The sequence below is a fragment of the Chelon labrosus genome (genome assembly GCF_963514085.1).
Source record: "Chelon labrosus genome assembly, chromosome: 20".
Lineage (NCBI taxonomy): Eukaryota > Metazoa > Chordata > Actinopteri > Mugiliformes > Mugilidae > Chelon > Chelon labrosus.
The window spans coordinates 22,073,401-22,090,261 of record NC_140353.1 but is presented as its reverse complement, the minus strand read 5'-3'; the positions used below and the strand labels follow the sequence as shown (position 1 = coordinate 22,090,261).

The 16,861-nt window shown below is 41.4% G+C and overlaps 1 protein-coding gene across 1 annotated transcript in view; it reads right to left on the bottom strand.

Moving 5' to 3' along the window:
* The window catches only part of myt1lb (myelin transcription factor 1-like, b), a 53,697-nt gene extending 37,053 nt beyond the window's left edge, over window positions 1-16,644 (bottom strand). The window contains exons 1-2 of the mRNA XM_084569172.1: window positions 16,193-16,644; window positions 14,290-14,323 (exon numbers count right to left, since the gene is read on the bottom strand). Coding sequence (XP_084425298.1) covers window positions 14,290-14,323; window positions 16,193-16,415 — 257 coding nt within the window. The 5' untranslated portion in view covers window positions 16,416-16,644. The remainder of the gene's footprint in view (window positions 1-14,289; window positions 14,324-16,192) is intronic.
* Between the last annotated feature and the right edge of the window lie 217 nt (window positions 16,645-16,861).

Genomic DNA, 16,861 nt, shown 5'->3' with positions numbered 1-16,861 from the left:
AGTATAATCACTTCATGCTTGGTTATGTATTCCAACAAAGCACTGACATGTCAGATTCCGCATTTCTTTACAGTACAGTTATTTATTTAATTTGTTTTGGATAGTCCATGCAGTGGTGCAATAGCTAATTGGCAGCAGACCCCAACAGACATGCTGTTCATCTCACTAGTAATAAGCCTATTGTTGACCAGTTGCTGTTCCTGCTCTAACATTTATAGCCATAAATCCTGTCTCAGCTTTAGTCAAATACTCCACAACTTTCATTTTCTTGCTGTTTTATCCACAGCACTGCTTGTGTCATTACAGCCTATTCTAAGTCTAGTCTTGGAGTTCAACACCACTGTAATCCAGCACAGTGGTGAGCTTTCTCTTTAGTGGGCATGTAGTACAGGGCAACATCCTCCTACATTTATTTTCATTCCCCCGAGTCCATCCAAGACCACAGCTGCTCCCTTTTCCCCACTTTTGTCCTATCTACCAACAACCAAACCTCATGCTTGGGGGGAAAGTACCTCCTCACAGGTTGTTTGTGCACCTTACTGATAGTGTCCCTATCAAGGAGCTGGAGTGCAGCTGGTGGGTGGTGTGAGAACAAGCTGAGAGCATTAACAGTGGGATGAGGCGCGGCTGTTCAGTTTTTGCCAGATGAGATGCCAAAACTCTTCAGCAGATTGTAGTATATGATAGAAAGGTAGTAGAACATTTAGAGCTTGATAGTAACATTACTTTGTTATCTGGGGTAGAGCTTTGGAGTTTATGTCTTACATTATAAGCATAATAAATATCTCGAGGTTTTGGCCCTAAACTAAAGGCTTTTTAAAATTATTACAATTTTTTTAAAGAATGTTTTTAGATACTAAACTATGTGTTGCCTAAGAAAATGTCTGTCAAATTAATTTATGAAGAAAATAATTATTAACTGATGCCCTAACACCCCGCCTGACCAAAAATCAATTTAACTAAGCAAATTGGTATGAGCCTCCTATTGGATAATTACTGCATGAGAGATTATCTTTCAGCTACCAACAAGTTACTTAACCTCAACTGATGCAATGAGTAGCTTCAGATGTACCCATCATGCCTAGTGCCTACTGTACAAACCTGTGGGGGCAGTGCTATGATCTGAGGTTGCTGCAGTTGCTCAGGTCTAGGTTCAGCAACATTATGTTGCCCAAAGAATGAGGTCAGCTGACTACCTGAATATACTGAATGACCAGGTTATTCCATCAATGGAGTTTTTCTTCCCTGATGGCACGGGCATATTCCAAGATGACAATATCAGGAGTCATCAGGCTCAAATTGTGAAAGAGTGGTTCAGGGAGCATGAGACATCATTTTCACTCATTGATTGTCCACCACAGAGTCCAGACCTTAACCCCATTGAGAATCTTTGGGATGTGCTGGAGAAGGCTTTATGCAGTGGTCAGACTCTCCCATCATCAATACAAGATCTTGGTGAAAAATGAATGGAACACTGGATGGAAATAAATCTGGTGACATTGGAGAAGCTTATCCAAACAATGCCACAGTGAATGTGTGCTGTAATCAAAGCTAAAGGCGGTCCAACGAAATATTAGAGTGTGGGACCCTTTTTTTTTTTTTTTGGCCAGGCAGTGTGTGTTGTGGTTATTTCTGCAAACAACAGGTAGACATGCACGTCATGTTAAGTATGTATTCTATATTTTTTAACACACATGCAGTAATCTGCATATCAAAAGAATCAAGCACTAGTAGAATATTGATATGTGTATCATACAAGCTATTCTGCATAACATTCACGTGGAAGCTTGAGCAGGAGAGCTCATTGCGCAGTAGATTCTGGGGGTGTAATGCAGCTATCTGTCATCCTACAGCTAAAATCAGTCCTGGATTAGCCAGGTAAGGAGTCTCTCCACCAGCGTAATGACTTCAATCAATCACCCCAAGTCGCAGACGCACAGAGAGGCCAGCTAGTTAGCTGCTAGCCCATCAGACATTTTGGAGGAAGATTCCTACCCATGGCTTGTCCATTTGTCTGTGTAAAGCACAGAGGAGCCGTCACCATGACTGTTTATTTAGATAAGCTAACAGAGAAGAGCTGATGTGAATGATTAGAAAGGTTAATTGAGCTGTCACCAACCTTTTGCCTTCATTTTAGTCTATGTGTCTTATAGTGAATGACTGCCAGCATATCAAGCACATTCCGCTATAAGTGGTCAAAAATACCATCACAGATTTTGAAGCCAATGGTAAATATTTCAAGCTGCTTGTCACATAATACATTATGAAATCGCTATAGTACAAAGTGGCAATAAAGAATTTTCTGTTTTTTTTAACATGAAAGTATATTCACATTTTTAAAGATGTATATCTTCAGTAGGAACCAGCAGGTTTATGGCTGAGAACCACAGAGCAGCTGGGTAAAAGAGAACACACAAAGGAACTAATGCATGGCTGGTTTTGGTCTTTTTATGGGATTTGTTGACAATAACAAAAACTACCAGCCTCATCCGTTCCTATAAATCTGGCATATAAAATAAAGTGCCCACTCTCTATGTGTTCCATTCGGTGCCAGTTTCACTAAGCCCTATCTCCCCAACAGAGGAGGAGGGTTTTTTGACATTGATGTAATTTAGTTGGCAGCTGCTCCGAGAGGAGGCCTGGCCGGGGGAAGGAGGGGGAGGGAGGGAGCAGGGAGGGCATGTGCGGGGTTCAGAGGTTAGAGGTCAGGATGTGCCAGGGCCTGGGGCTGGCCCTGAGCAGCTGCCCGCCCCCTCACACACCCTCAGCTCCCCTCTTCATGCCCATGTCCCCCTGGCACGCTCCGCGCTCACCGCACATGATCTGTTATTCCCTTTGATGTCTTTCCTCAGGGAGGCAGTTATAAAAAAAAACAGAAGAAAAAAGAGGAGGATGGGAAAAAAATAAAGCATAAACACCACCTGTTTATCTGACGCCGGGTAATGTCAAAAAGGTAGTTTGCCGACTTGTCATAATATGCACGGGGGGCAAATAAGGGGGAGAAATTATAAAGGGAAAAAGATAAATAAATGGCATCCAAGATGAAGTCGCATTAGCTTGCCACTGTACATTTGACGGTGTTCATTTTCAAAGCGTGTTGTAAATTGCATTAGCAGTTTATAAGGGGACAGAATATGCAGTGAGGGTAAAGTACTATTACACTCCTTAGTGTACCAAGAAAGACACACAGTATTGTACAAAAAGGCAACATACTGCTGATATATTATACTATTATTACAATTGCTGTTGTACAATTTAAGGACCAATCTATGTCCAGCTCCATCATACTGTTAAAATGATAACTGCATCAGAGCCTAACTGAAACGAACCCCAAGGCTCCACACGCAGTCTAAAGTGTATAAGCTAATGACGGAGCTGACACATCCAAACAACTCTGTTCTTTTCACCCTCAGCCCACACTGTCTTTTTGGTGATATAAAGCTTTCCCATTAAATATGGAAATTTCTGTTTCGGTGACAGATACTTCACAGAGGGGGGTTGATGGCATAGACAGTGTTTTTTTGGATGGGGAAGTGGCAGATTTTGATTAATGCGACCTTATCTGGTTCTGCACATGGAGGCAGAGGGGTTCCTGAGCTTGGCGGGGGTGGATTGCTGCCTGTTCTCTTCTTCTTTTTTTTCCAGCACTCTTTCTCTCTTCTATTTGAAACGGTTTCTGCATTTTTGCTGCCGTCTTCTCTCCATTTTCGCCCTTTTGTTCTTCGTGCACTCATTTTCTCCATCTTCGCTTCAATGTCTTGTAGTCAACGTGTTCTTTAAATTCATATGGCCTTCTGGTAATACTGTCTGATTTCTTTCTTCACCTTATGTGCCCTCTTCAACTCTTTAGTCTCTTAATCTCTATATCCCTACTTTCTTTACCTGTCCCACTTAGCATTTCCCTCTTTGTGTTCAGCTGTTCATCTCCATGCTGCTCCATTCTATCTTCAATATCTTACCAAGTTACTTTCCTCTCCTCTCCTCTCCTCTCCTCTCCTCTCCTCTTTTCCTGCTGAGAGTGAGGTGCAGTGGTGCTGCTTCGCCCTGTCGCTCCATCACCACCTGGCCCAGTTCCAATGCTTTTAGTGAGAGCTATCTGTCAAGCTATGAATAATACAGGCCCAAGGCTGGCGTTAGCTTGCTAGCTAGCTATGTGGAATCCAAATGAGGTCTACAGCAGGAAGAGAGCACTTGACTTTTAGCTCGCTACCACGCTCTCCCTACCAAGACAGGCAATTACTCAGCCCACAGCCCCAGCTGCAGTCGTGGCAATCATAAATGCAACCCCTCACATCCCCGTCTGCACACACACTACGCAGACACACACACTCACAGTTTGCATATATAAGCAGACATGCACACTCCATCTCCTGGTTCAAATAACACTGAAATTGTCTATGCAGAGACACAAGGTCCATACAGCTTTCTTGCCATACATGACAGAAAATCCATAGTACTATATTTTCTAGCAGTGGAAAGAAAAACAGTGTGGAGTCAGACATTTTCCATAAAGTGTGGAGTAAAAAATGAAAAGCTCAAAACATCTTTGACAGTGTTTTGGTGGAGGGTAATGACGAAATCAGGACATTAATTGTAGGTGGAAAGTCCATCTACAAAATATAATAGGTTGCTACAGAAGCAAATAAGCAGGTAGAAAATGTTGCGCTTGTTTTTTCCCAACACAGAAGTCAGTAATTTAAGACGTCTGATGAGGCAAACTTAAAGCTAAATGACACGAAAGGAACTTTTTCTGTCACTCTGGTAGTCTATATTTAAACCACCACTGAGCTACAGAGATCTAGTAATCACCAATGGGGCTACTTCATCATGTCTTATCTGTTGATTAACAGCAGACACCACGTCCACCTTTATCACACTTGTTCCACAGTTATGACAGGAGGCTGAGAGGGCTATCACATGCATCAGGTATGACACATGTATGGTCGCATAATTAGCTTTGCACGGAGGCATCCTTAGGTGACAGTGTTAACCCATCCATCATTGCTTCTAATCATTGGTTGGTGGAGTGTGGGATGTAATTACAGAGTGCTAGGCAACGACAGGCTTCACAGGTAAAAATAGTCATGCAGAATGGGAGACTTCTGTATGTGTTTGGCATGTGGGGTGTGTGCACAAGGTGTGTGTGCATGTGGGAGGGAGAACGCGTGTGTGTAGCTGTGGGTGTATGCATGTGGATGCCTGCGAGTATTGAGGTAATGAGATCTAGTTAGTGATGCTCCAGAGTGTCTTATTAACAAATAATAACAGCACTCCTTTGTTTTTTACCTCTCCTCCCATCTATTATTCACACCTCACAGATTTACTCATGATTCATTTATAGGAGCATCTTGTGCAACCTAGAAACTTAATGTCACCCAAACAATCACTGTCAGATGTTGCGGCGCGTGAGAGCTTGTACATACTGTAATATTTCTGGAATTGTACTCATATGTATTCCATTACTCACTGGGAGTACAGGTCCGTCCACTCTAAATATATCCAAAATTGGACGAACAGTGTTTACAGCATCAGTCCCACACTGCTCTAACACGACTGTGCAAAACTGGGACTTCTGCAATCTATCTCTACTTGTCTATGCACACACAAGTGTAAATGATAGAGTACTATTGAAATAGATGAGTCGGATCTTGCCGGATCAGTAACGAGGGCTGTAGTGAGGCCATTCTGCCATTCAACCCCCCTGTTGTGAAATCAGCATGACGCCCTGTGTACTTTAGCTAGATTCTCTTTCCGCTGAAATTGCCAGGTTGGAGAGAGGCACTCAGCTGGGATTGCTGCTCTACATGTGAAGTAGGTTGTGTGTGTGTGAGGGCTTAGGATATGTGTGTGGGGCTCCTATGTCTACATTTTTGTCCGCGCGCATGAAGAGAACCCATGTAGGTGTGAATGTCCCGTATTCGTGAAAGTGAGTGTGTGCTGCCCTTTGCTTCTGTCCCCTCTTTTTCACCAGGTGAAGAGCCTCTTTTGAAGGCTCTGCTCCAGTCGAGGGCCCTTGAAGCCAGGCTGGTAGCACTTTGCCCAGATAGAGGTAAACCTACAGCACACCGTCTGTCTTAGCAGCAAACACTTCCTGGACCATCAGATAGTAGCCACAAGTGGTTTAGCATGGCAAGGCAGAATGGCTCCACACTGGAAAAAATATCCGCATTTGCTGTGACTTACTGTAAGCTTCTTTTAACTCCTAAAATATTGGTTTTGTTTAAACAAATCTGCCAAGATCTGCCAGTCAAGAGAAGAAATGTGCACTACATATAAACGTATTTCAATAAAACACTTGTTTTAGTCTAGCTCTAGCCTTCGCTTACCAGACTCATAACTGACTATTCGGTATATGTTCTATTCTTTAAAAACCTTAAACTATAACACACAGCATATCACAGGAGTATTTAAATTCTTCTAGGAAAGACATAACATTTAGAGTATATGGGGTATTATTCTTTACTTCTCTCATTTTTAACAAATCTTATAAAACGACCAAAACCAACAATGCGTCCTCAACCTGTCTGCGCAACCGATCAGTGCCAAAATAAAATGTAAAACAGGACATTTTACCAAATGTTATCCATTACAGAGCAGATTGTCTATTTGAAATGGACTGTTTCACTTGCAGATGAATCCATATTCAGTGTTCTAATCTAGTATATTGCAGTATAATAATGTATGTGGGATTTGCTTATAAACCCTAGTGCCTGTGTTCATGGTGATTTACTAGGTTTTGAAACAGGGGGGGGATACTAATTCCACTGTGAATATGGATTGATAAGACAGTAGTTTCTACTTGATTTAAAATGATCACACTTCATGTCACACTTCATGGCTACTTCCTGCTGTTGTTGAGCACCTCCTCAGCACATGTGGATATACTAAGACTCATTGTGCCTCTCTGTTGGTAGCTTGCTGCTCTCATATCAGCCTGAGTGCAATGAGAGCATGACATAGTAGAGAGAGCAGAGATGACGGTATTCACGTGTGTGGGTGTGTGTGTGTGTGAGGAGAGAGAGAGAGAGAGAGAGAGAGAGAGAGAGGAAGAGAGAGAGAGAAAGAGAGAGAGAGAGTAAATAGCATCCCAACTGCAGAGATGGCATTTAAGTGTCTCTCCCTTTGCACTCCACCAGTACTGCAGACCCATTACCTCAGTGCATGCCTTTGTGTGTCTACCAGCATCTGTGTGTGCTTGTGTCGGGCTACAAATGTATTTCCGAGCTATTCCTCCAATCATCTCCATGCTCCCACGCGACTCACCCTCTACCTTTCTGTTCTGATCTTTTTCTCATTCATCATGCTTCTTTTCCTGTCCTCTTGCCAGAGGTCTTTGCTAAGGTGTAATTTAGCTCCTGCTGTTCTCTAATTTCTGCCTTAGTCAGGGGGGGCGTGGCTGGCCCCCTGACACCATGGATACAATCTGTCAATCATTTCCCACGGCCAGGAAATTGCGTTCAAAGTGAGAGTAATTATTAAGTCGGCCCTGTGTGGGCTGAATTGAACACCCTCTCGGTCTGGCGCAGAGAGAAATATGTCTTCAGAGGCAAGGCCAGGAGGATTTGTGGGTTTTTCATTGTTGCTAAGAACAAGGTGAGGGCTCTCCCCATTTCACCTTTTGTCTTGTCTAATCACTTTGCCTTTCCTTTACTTCTGTCCTCATTCTTTATTCATCATCATCAAATCCTCATCTACATCTGCTGTTAAATCACAACCCGCACTGTCCGTCTTCAGTCTTATCATACTAACAGGGAAGGACAGACAAAGGGAAACCCATTGAAAAAATGTTTAGAGTAAAGCAAGAGTTGTCGCTTGCTGTAAAAAGCTGTTTATATCCACTCCTGCAGATGTGTCTGTAATATAAATCAGAGGTGACGTGACTTACAGAAGGAAGGCTGAACTAGAGGTGAAAGCACAAAACCGAAAGAAAGTCTGCTTAACACAAGCATGTTCACTGTGACACATGTTTGAACTCCTATTTCTTAAAGTCCTCGAAAAGGTAAAATCAAAAAGTGGCGAGCAGGAATGTTGTAACAGTTGCTGTGCCTTCACCCTCATGGATAAATTACCGAATCCAGCCACATACATCTCTTTGTCAGCATATTAACTGATAAATTATGTGAATTTTGCCATTTGTATACAGTAGACTGAAAGCAAAAACTTTAAATAGCATCAAGGACATCAGTTCCCACGATGCCTTGCACCAAAATTTGCTTACAACATCCCGTGCCATTTTTAATTAATGTCAGCTACAACTTCTTGTCGTAAGCATCTTAGTCCATCACCTATATCAGTTTTGACTACTCTGCAATGCACTGCCAAGCAAGCCTTGTTAGAACAGCCACCACATGAATTACCTGTTAACCTTTGTTCACAGGCAGATAAGTCAAAATTAACAAGATGTCGTCCTGTAGCTGAGTGACTTCACCTCTGACCCTGCAGCCCTTATGTATAGGACAGTTATTATAATCATGTTACTTTAACTGACATGGGAGCAGCATTCAAATCCAGCATGCAGAGGAAGACTGGAGAGATTTCTTGTTAACCATGCTTTGTTAAAGGCCAGGATTAGACTCAGAGGTGGTTTACAGTTAGAAACTGGCAGTTTGCTCCAACCTTCCCTTCTTTAGTTAATGGCTATAAAGTTTTCCATTCACGCAAACTGCTGATTAACAATGAAGACAGATAACGAGATACATTATAAGAGCATCACAAAGCATATTTAATATTAATAATAGTGAAACCATTAAAAAATATTTCCTTCGAGCATATCCTTATTATGTTATTATGTTGTGTCAGTTTTTCATGTGCTAATTGATACATTTTGACTTTTAATGCTAGAGAAAAGAGAGTGTGCTTAACATATGTAGCTCTATCACAAGTCATGTAGTCATGACTTGTCAAGTCATTAACGCTCAGTTATTACTTAAGGTAGTAAGCTAGCAGGCCTGGTAAGCTAATAAATCAGGGTTGGGTTACAGCATTTAAAAACAAACCCATTCACATGCCTTTACTCTACTGTGTTTGGTTTTGGAATGACAAGTAAAGACAACACTGCCGTCCACACTCCTAAAATCTATATATAACACTGTTAAGTATTGCCGCTTGACAAGCTTGTCAAGCTTAGTTAGTGCAGATAAGGACAGTATGTGTTCAATTGCAACCAGATCACATTATGGTGCTAAAATTTCCAGTATAAAAATACGAATGCCGTTAATCAAAACCCTAGATTTGTAACTGATGGTAGTGTGTTGAGTGCACATAATCACACTATACTGTATTTAGTTGTGAATCTACGCTAACCCCCATGTGTGGATGTCTACAGAGTCTTATGGCATTTACAGGGCCTCTGAGGGAATTCAGACATTCAAAGGCTGTGTGTGAAGCGCAGAGCGAGGTGGAGGATACGGATGGTGCTCCGACGTCTAGAGGCGGGGGGAGAAAAAGGATGGGGGGCTAATTAACATATTAATGACCCCACCTTCCTACAGCTTCTGTCGGATAGTCCAAACACTTTGATAAGTATGCAAATGAGAGCCGCACCATCTGAAGAGGGAATTAGCTCTGCCAGAGACAGACTAGAGAGGAGGGAGGGGTAAAGAGGAAGAGGAAGGAAGGAGAGAAGGGAAGAAGGCGCAAAGGAAAGGGAACGATGTTAAGAGGGAATGGGGAACCAAAAAGGGACAGGAAGGAGAAGCGAAGAGGAATGTCAAGACGAGGAAAGAGGAGGAAGGAAGAAAAGAGAGACCAAAGGCAGAGAGTGAGATAGGAAGGAGTCTCAGTTGAGATGATGAACTCATATCTTCATGTTTGTTTTAGTTGTCTTTAATTATCTGCACAGTGGGCCAATGTGTGTCTGTGGGTGCGTGTGTAGTATTAGAGAGACGAGGATAGAGAAAAAGAAAAAAACGCCTGCATTCGCATGCTCCTCAGCTCTCAGATCAATACGCCAGCGCCTGTCAACCCCTCAGCGACGTACAGAATGGCTGCAGGGCTCAGGCCAGTGGGCATGCAAGCTGAGCGGTGGAGGCTGAGGCAGGCAGCTCGGAGTAGTGACCCCGAGCAGACAAGGGCAAGTAATTATAACGCAGACTGATCTCGCTTGTTGTATCATCGAAGAGAATGGTGACTAATAAGGATGAGGGAGAGCACCATGGGAAAGCAAGTGTTCGTATGTGGGTGAGACAAAGAGGAAGAGAGGAAAAAAGAAAGAATATATATGAATGTGCGTATGTTGTGAGACCAGCCGGAGCTGGGATTTACAGACATGCTCCACAATTATGTTGAATAATCTCATTAACGTGATCATTTCCTGTTCAGCCATGAGTCCACCCTGACACTGGCAATTAAAACTGCGGCCAAGACAATACACCTCTCTCCGTCGGCCAGTCAGTAACAGAGGACAACCTCATGTCTTCTGTGTGGAAGCAGAAAACTGACAAGGGAAAAATGAGGGGCTTTAGCAGTTATCCACCTTACTTAACTGTTCTCAACACTTCAGCGCTCAAGCACACCCGGACTGACAATGAAATCTATGTGTTCAAGGTGAAATCATACAAATCTATACGTGGTTTCCTTGATATTTACTTGTATTTTTTGATTAATGCAAATAAAGAAGTGAATTGTTTACCTCTGTATGCAGCCCGAGGAACTGGGACATCCCCCTTGAAAATCGTTACATAGTGATATCATTTATACTGCAGATTTTTTTCCAATGCACGAAGTCAAACTAACAAATATCTTGTTCCTGTAATCCAGACATCCATTACCTCGCGTATTGATAAAACCAGTGCTATTTTTAGATGTGATACTGCAAGAGCTGCCCTTCCAGAACCACATAACATCCAAAAAACAAAAATATCTCCACAAATCTTGGTCTTTGTTTAAAATCAAGGGAATTCTTCAGCGTGCATTAACACCATAATTAGCAAAAGCCTGTGCTGTCCTAGTTATGTAAGACAGCTCTTTTTGTCTTTTGAAATTGGATTACCGCAGGAGGAAGCATTTATTTCCAGAAATGGGGGGTTGGGGGCAATTTTTATCCCAGTGGCTCTACCATACAGTCTCTGGCACAAAGCTACCCTTCCCTTTTGAGCTCATGCACAGTGCTTATACACCCCAATAAACATGATTAGCATGGCAGACAGTAAATATGCAAATGACAAGAGAGATGTGGAGGGAATGTTTATGCTGTGAGCTTTCCATCCAACACAAACTCCCCACCCTACCCACCGTATGAAAACCATGATGAGGTTTATTGAGATGAGGTCTCTGTTAAAGCTACCTTAGCTGTTTTCTTTCATAAAAGAAATTCATCCATGTAATTGGGGCTTTGAAAGCAAAGAGATGCCTTCACCATCGATGTCTGTACTGCTTTCATTGCGCACAGACGAAGGCAGCCGCAATGACGCATGGCCACATGCAGAAAACAACCTCTCCTCTACCTGAATTTTGTTGTGTATGTGAAATCCATGTCATCTCTCCTGCACTATTTACCATTACATCAAGGCACTGACTCATACAGTAGCCTTCAATTAAGCATCTTAATTGCAAGTCTATGATTATTATGACAGTTTGGTAACAGAAAAGCCAAGAGATTCAGACACTTCACTGGCGTGTTACTGTTCAGACTAAAGATTTGTCTGAGCCACCTAGTTTATAAATAAACTATGAAAGTGACTTCATGTATATTCATATAGCAAATATGAATAAACAGTTATATCAAGCAACATAGGATGAGTTCCGGTCAATAGCTTGCTCTGGTGCACTTCATGGGCAACATACATAATTCTGATCCCATTCCTATGTGTACATGTACTGTTAGTAAGTACAAACACATGTGGATGCATGCAATGAAGGCAAGGACGTGTAAAAAACTGCCTATGTGATCCAGGCCGGGTTGCTCCATGCAAAGTCAACCATGTTCGCCCTGAAGACTATCAGTTCTCCAGGGAGAGAGGCCATCGAGCAGCATTATCGACATTATAGACGCCTCAGCCTGGAGATAGGCTTCACATCGATCCCCTGATTAATTACTATCTGCAGGCAGCAGCAGAGTGAGAGAGAAGAAGGAGAGAGTGAGACAGGAGGTACGGGGAGGAGAAGGGAGAGAAGGAGGTGAGAGTGTAGAAAATGGGGAAAAGGGAGGAAGAGTGAAAGTGGAAGGGGATGAAGGATTGGGAAGAGAGAGGGGAGGGAGAGTACACCTTGTACCATCTATGAATATCAGCTAAAGGCTACACAGTAATCTTCCAGGTGGAATATTATTTATTGATATATAGGTAGGCAGGAACCCTTATCTTCGCTGCAACCACCCCCTAACACACAGCCAAGGACAAAATGAAATTCACACATTACTGAGGTGGAAACAACTTGCAAAGACAAGTAGAGGACACTGAAATACCCACCCTTGAATTCCCAAACAGGTTACACTTTTCACTAATAGTGAAGGTAAGAGTGTAAGAGAAAAAAAAACAAAATCACGTGGGTCATTCACTCTAGCCCGCGTGTGCATGGCTAACTATTAGAGCTGGAGCTGTGGACAAGAAGCCACAGTGGCAAACATTAATGAACTCCATTTCCCTTCGGGCCACACTCCTCATCCCCCAAGAGAGTGTGTTGCACCTTGTGTAACATAAGTCAATAAGCTTTTACATGACCAGTATGAGGGCTTCATTCAGGCCATTGCTCAACACTGTTTGAATGGCAAGTAGGAAAGCTATGTTTGGTTGAAATTGGTAGCGTGCTTCAGCTGGGTTTGTACAGTGTGTTCAGGGGTTGCCCGTCCACATTCATGATATGAATTTTCAGAATTTTTCAAGAAGCTGAGAATCTTTTGGTTCAGTCTCTTTCCAATTTTTTTAGCTGAATCGTTTTGCACATAGGTATTTATTTATTTATTTTTTCACAAACCAAGGCTCGTCATTAAGCTCCAGAGGAAAATGTGAGTGAAGTCAGGAAAACCAAGGTTGAACTAGGCTAATCATCACTTTGACATAGCTGTCAGTGGGCACAAAGAAAAGTGGCTTCACAGTGGTCTAAAATATTACTCAGCCACGACCAGAATGCACAAGTTCTTCATCATTCAAGCAAAATGAAAGCACCACAGCCCATAACTGTGCTACAAATCTAACAGTCGTGACAAAGTTTAGCTTTAAGCAGTGTAGGTGACCACACTGTTGCTGATACCAATCTTCACACCCTTCTGCACTAAATACTTCTTGGGCAGCCTGTAGGCCAAAACCGCTGCTGCTGGTTGATACTTCTAAGCAGGGTGCATCCTGGAAACGTTACCAGATAGTCCATCCATTGCTCCGTGATTTATAAATACTCATTCTGTAGAGTGTCACAGGGGGTTAAGCAGCTGCCACTGGGTAACAGGCAAGTGTATTGATCATTTCTATTTAGTTATTAAAATATTTTCATCAATTAATTCGGATTTCTGCTACTTTTAAAGAGGGGATTTTAAATCATCTGTAAGCATTTTTAAGTAATAGTAACATCTATAAAAATATGTTGGAAACTTTTCCACTGACAAAGAAAACAATCAAATCTGAAATTAAGTTATATTCTACTTTCCACCCACTCCACTCACCCAACAAGAACTCTAGGGCTGTAGGCGTAGAAAGAGAAAAATAGCGCAAGACTTGCGCTGAATGAGTAATAAATTGATAATTGACTATCATGCTAAATATCATAAAGTACAGGAGACAGAAACAGAATTATTTAGCTCATCCGTTAGTGTCATTAAAAGCAGAGAAACTCTCTTTTTTAATATTTAATATGGGAGAATTGCATTATTCTGTGCTTGTTATTTGTTCTGCTGTTATCGTCTTCTGTGAGAGTGGGGATGTCCAAAGAAAGAGAGAGCAAATGAGAAATTCTCACTAGGAGGCAGAAATAAAGAGAAAGACAGATCTTAAGGCTGGAGACACAGAAAAAAAAAAGATGAAAGAAAGAATGAAAAATAGAGGAATGAAAGACAGAACAAAAGAAAAAAGAAAGAAACTAAGAAAAAAAAAGAAAGAGCACTCAGGTGATGTGAAGGCAGCTATCAAACAGTTAAGGAAAGGTGGAAATGTCTCAGGTTGGTAATAAGGTGACAGCTGATCCAGGTACTGTCTCTACCTTGGCACTGACACAACAGGCTACTTACTGCGTGTGTGTGTGTGTGCGTGTGCATGTGTGTTTTTGTAACTCTGGCTATTTTCCGCCTGTCTGTGCATTTACGTTCGTGTTGGTTCGTTGTGTGTGTGTTTCAGTGCAGTGCATGTTTGCAATCTCACTGACCTGAAAAGCTCTGTTAATGCTGGATCCACAGGCACTGAGAGAGAGAGAGAGAGAGAGGGAGGGAGAGAGAGAGAGAGAGAGAGAGAGAGAGAGAGAGAATGATTATGAAACAAGACTGACTTGAGCATGCTAAATCCACAGGCTCTTTGTATAAAACATAAAAAGCAACCTGCTGAATGGTTCATCACTGTGACTTATGATCTGCGTAGGTTTACCATGAATTATATTACCAGTGAAATTCTATAACTTACTAAAATGCTGGAACTTGTTTGTGAACAACTCAACTATAATACTTCTTTAAATTCACGTAAGAAAATGCATCCCTGCGCTATGCCATTTTACAGACAGGAAATCCATACATGTATTGAGAGACTAATGTGTGTATGCTGTAATATATTACCTTTACCTGGAATATTTTACATTGTGAACAGCTTGTAGTGAATCTGTTTATTTTTTAAATATTTTAGGTCAAATATAATGGATGTAGCCTAGCCTATTTTACAACAAAAGAACTTGCCGATTTGGATACATGCATTTAAACTATATGGTATATGATATCACACCAGTGAGGCTTTGTTTAATTCTTTCTACATAATAGATCAGAATTTACAGTGTCCTTTCTTAACAGAAATAAAATAAACACATTCAGTTTCACACCACAAGTCAATCCTGGTGATTCAGTCTAACTGTCACTCCATATATTTCAGCGTGCCCTTGTTCACTCTGAAATAATACGTTTCTCCATGGCAACATTCTCTAATTTTGACATTACTATGTCAAGGGACTTGCTGCTCTTCTTGTACTGGCCAGCTGTTAATGTGGGGTGTTTGTATTTTATGTTTTTATGTACAAGGTTTTTTTTTTGTTTTTTTTTGTTTTTTTTTTGGTGAAATTAACAGAACATTAAGTGTTTTTTAGGACAAATTAAAAACCGCTCACCCCTTGAGAGCATGTGAGTTTGTTTTTAGAAGTAACAGAAGTAGGCTTCAAAATAAAATCTAATACCAGCTTTGGGTTGAGTCTGCTAAATGACCATATGCTCTTGTTTTTCCACCTAACACAGACACAGGCTACGTCTGGAATCTGCCCTTATTACCATTAATGTGCACCATATTTAATGTTCACCATCTTCTCTGCGTCTTGATTGGAAAACCTTGCGCCAAAACGTAGTGATTATGGCACATACACTACATTAGAGTTTAAGAGAGTCGTGATTTGCTGTCCACAGTAGCATAAAAAGAGTGTCTAATATAAAGGGAATAATGAAAGAATGAATGACGGGGTGACTCCAGACACAGCCAAGACGACTGCACTGACACATCACTGGTGTTCCTTTTGGCCGACCCCTGCGCTTCAGTCAAATGAGTGCGATGTGATCATCACCTTTATCATACGACTGACAAAGTGCTTGATCCACATGATGTAGGAGCAATGGTCATCAGTTTTGACCTTGTTTGGTCAAAGATGTTAGATACTTTCTAAAGTTAGAGGTGATAAAAAATATATCAAAAGAACCCACTGATGGGCAACTCTTCTTGGATAGTTCAGACCTGTGACTGCAGTCATCAAGATGATGACCAGCTCTATAATTTCTTTTTAATTTGCAGTTTTGATTTTTATTTCATTTTGTTACTGGTTACTGTGGTAGATATTTCATTTCGAACAAAGTGGATTCTGTGATTCCTGTTTCAGCGAGACATATAAAAAGAGAAGTATAGAAGGAGAGAGCAGTGAGAAAAGGCAACTAAAGTGTGACAGCTTGGGATGTGTGCAGTGGTGTGTGTACACTGTGCGTGCGTGCTTGTGTCTGTGCATGTGTGTGTTTGTGTTGGGGGAGTGAAGGTCACCCTGAATGGCAGTGCTGCCTGTGTGTGTGTATATGTGTGTGTATCCGTGCAGATACCTTTGGAGCGTGTGCGATGGCGCTTATCGTCTGCATCCACCTCCATCTGCAAGAGAAGGCACAAACAAGCTGTTAAACACACAACAGACAGCATCGCGAAAATTATCTCTAATTTGGATACATGCTCTTGCAGGTTCAATACTTTTCCCCTGCTTGTCAACATTTCAATTGACACCTGATGTTGTGACCGACTGACAGCATTTGTGGAAATGAATAAAGACATTTAAACACTAAGGAATATTTAGATTCTCGTTATCTTAAATCTGAGGAATATTTAAATTCTTGTTATCTTAAATCGTGGTTGAGAAAATGAGACCTATAAAATCTCTTTGCCAACCCATCTGTCCTGCTCAGTGCACAGGAATGCATTTACACAAAATGCCTCAAGGATATCCCATAAATCAATATGTTATGTGTCAATGCTTATGATGAGGTCACTTAATTACTCACATTATACATAAAATTTGTAAAGACATGTGTTGTCAAGACAGGTAAATTGATTAATAACTTTGTGAAATGACTTCAAGATGTCCTTCGTTAAATCCAATGGACATGTTTTATGAATATAACGTTGCCATTTTATATATACACACCCATTTTTTGACCAGTTTTTCCATTCATCTGCATCTAACATAAATGTGTTCATTTGGCATCCTCCTCAGTATTCAG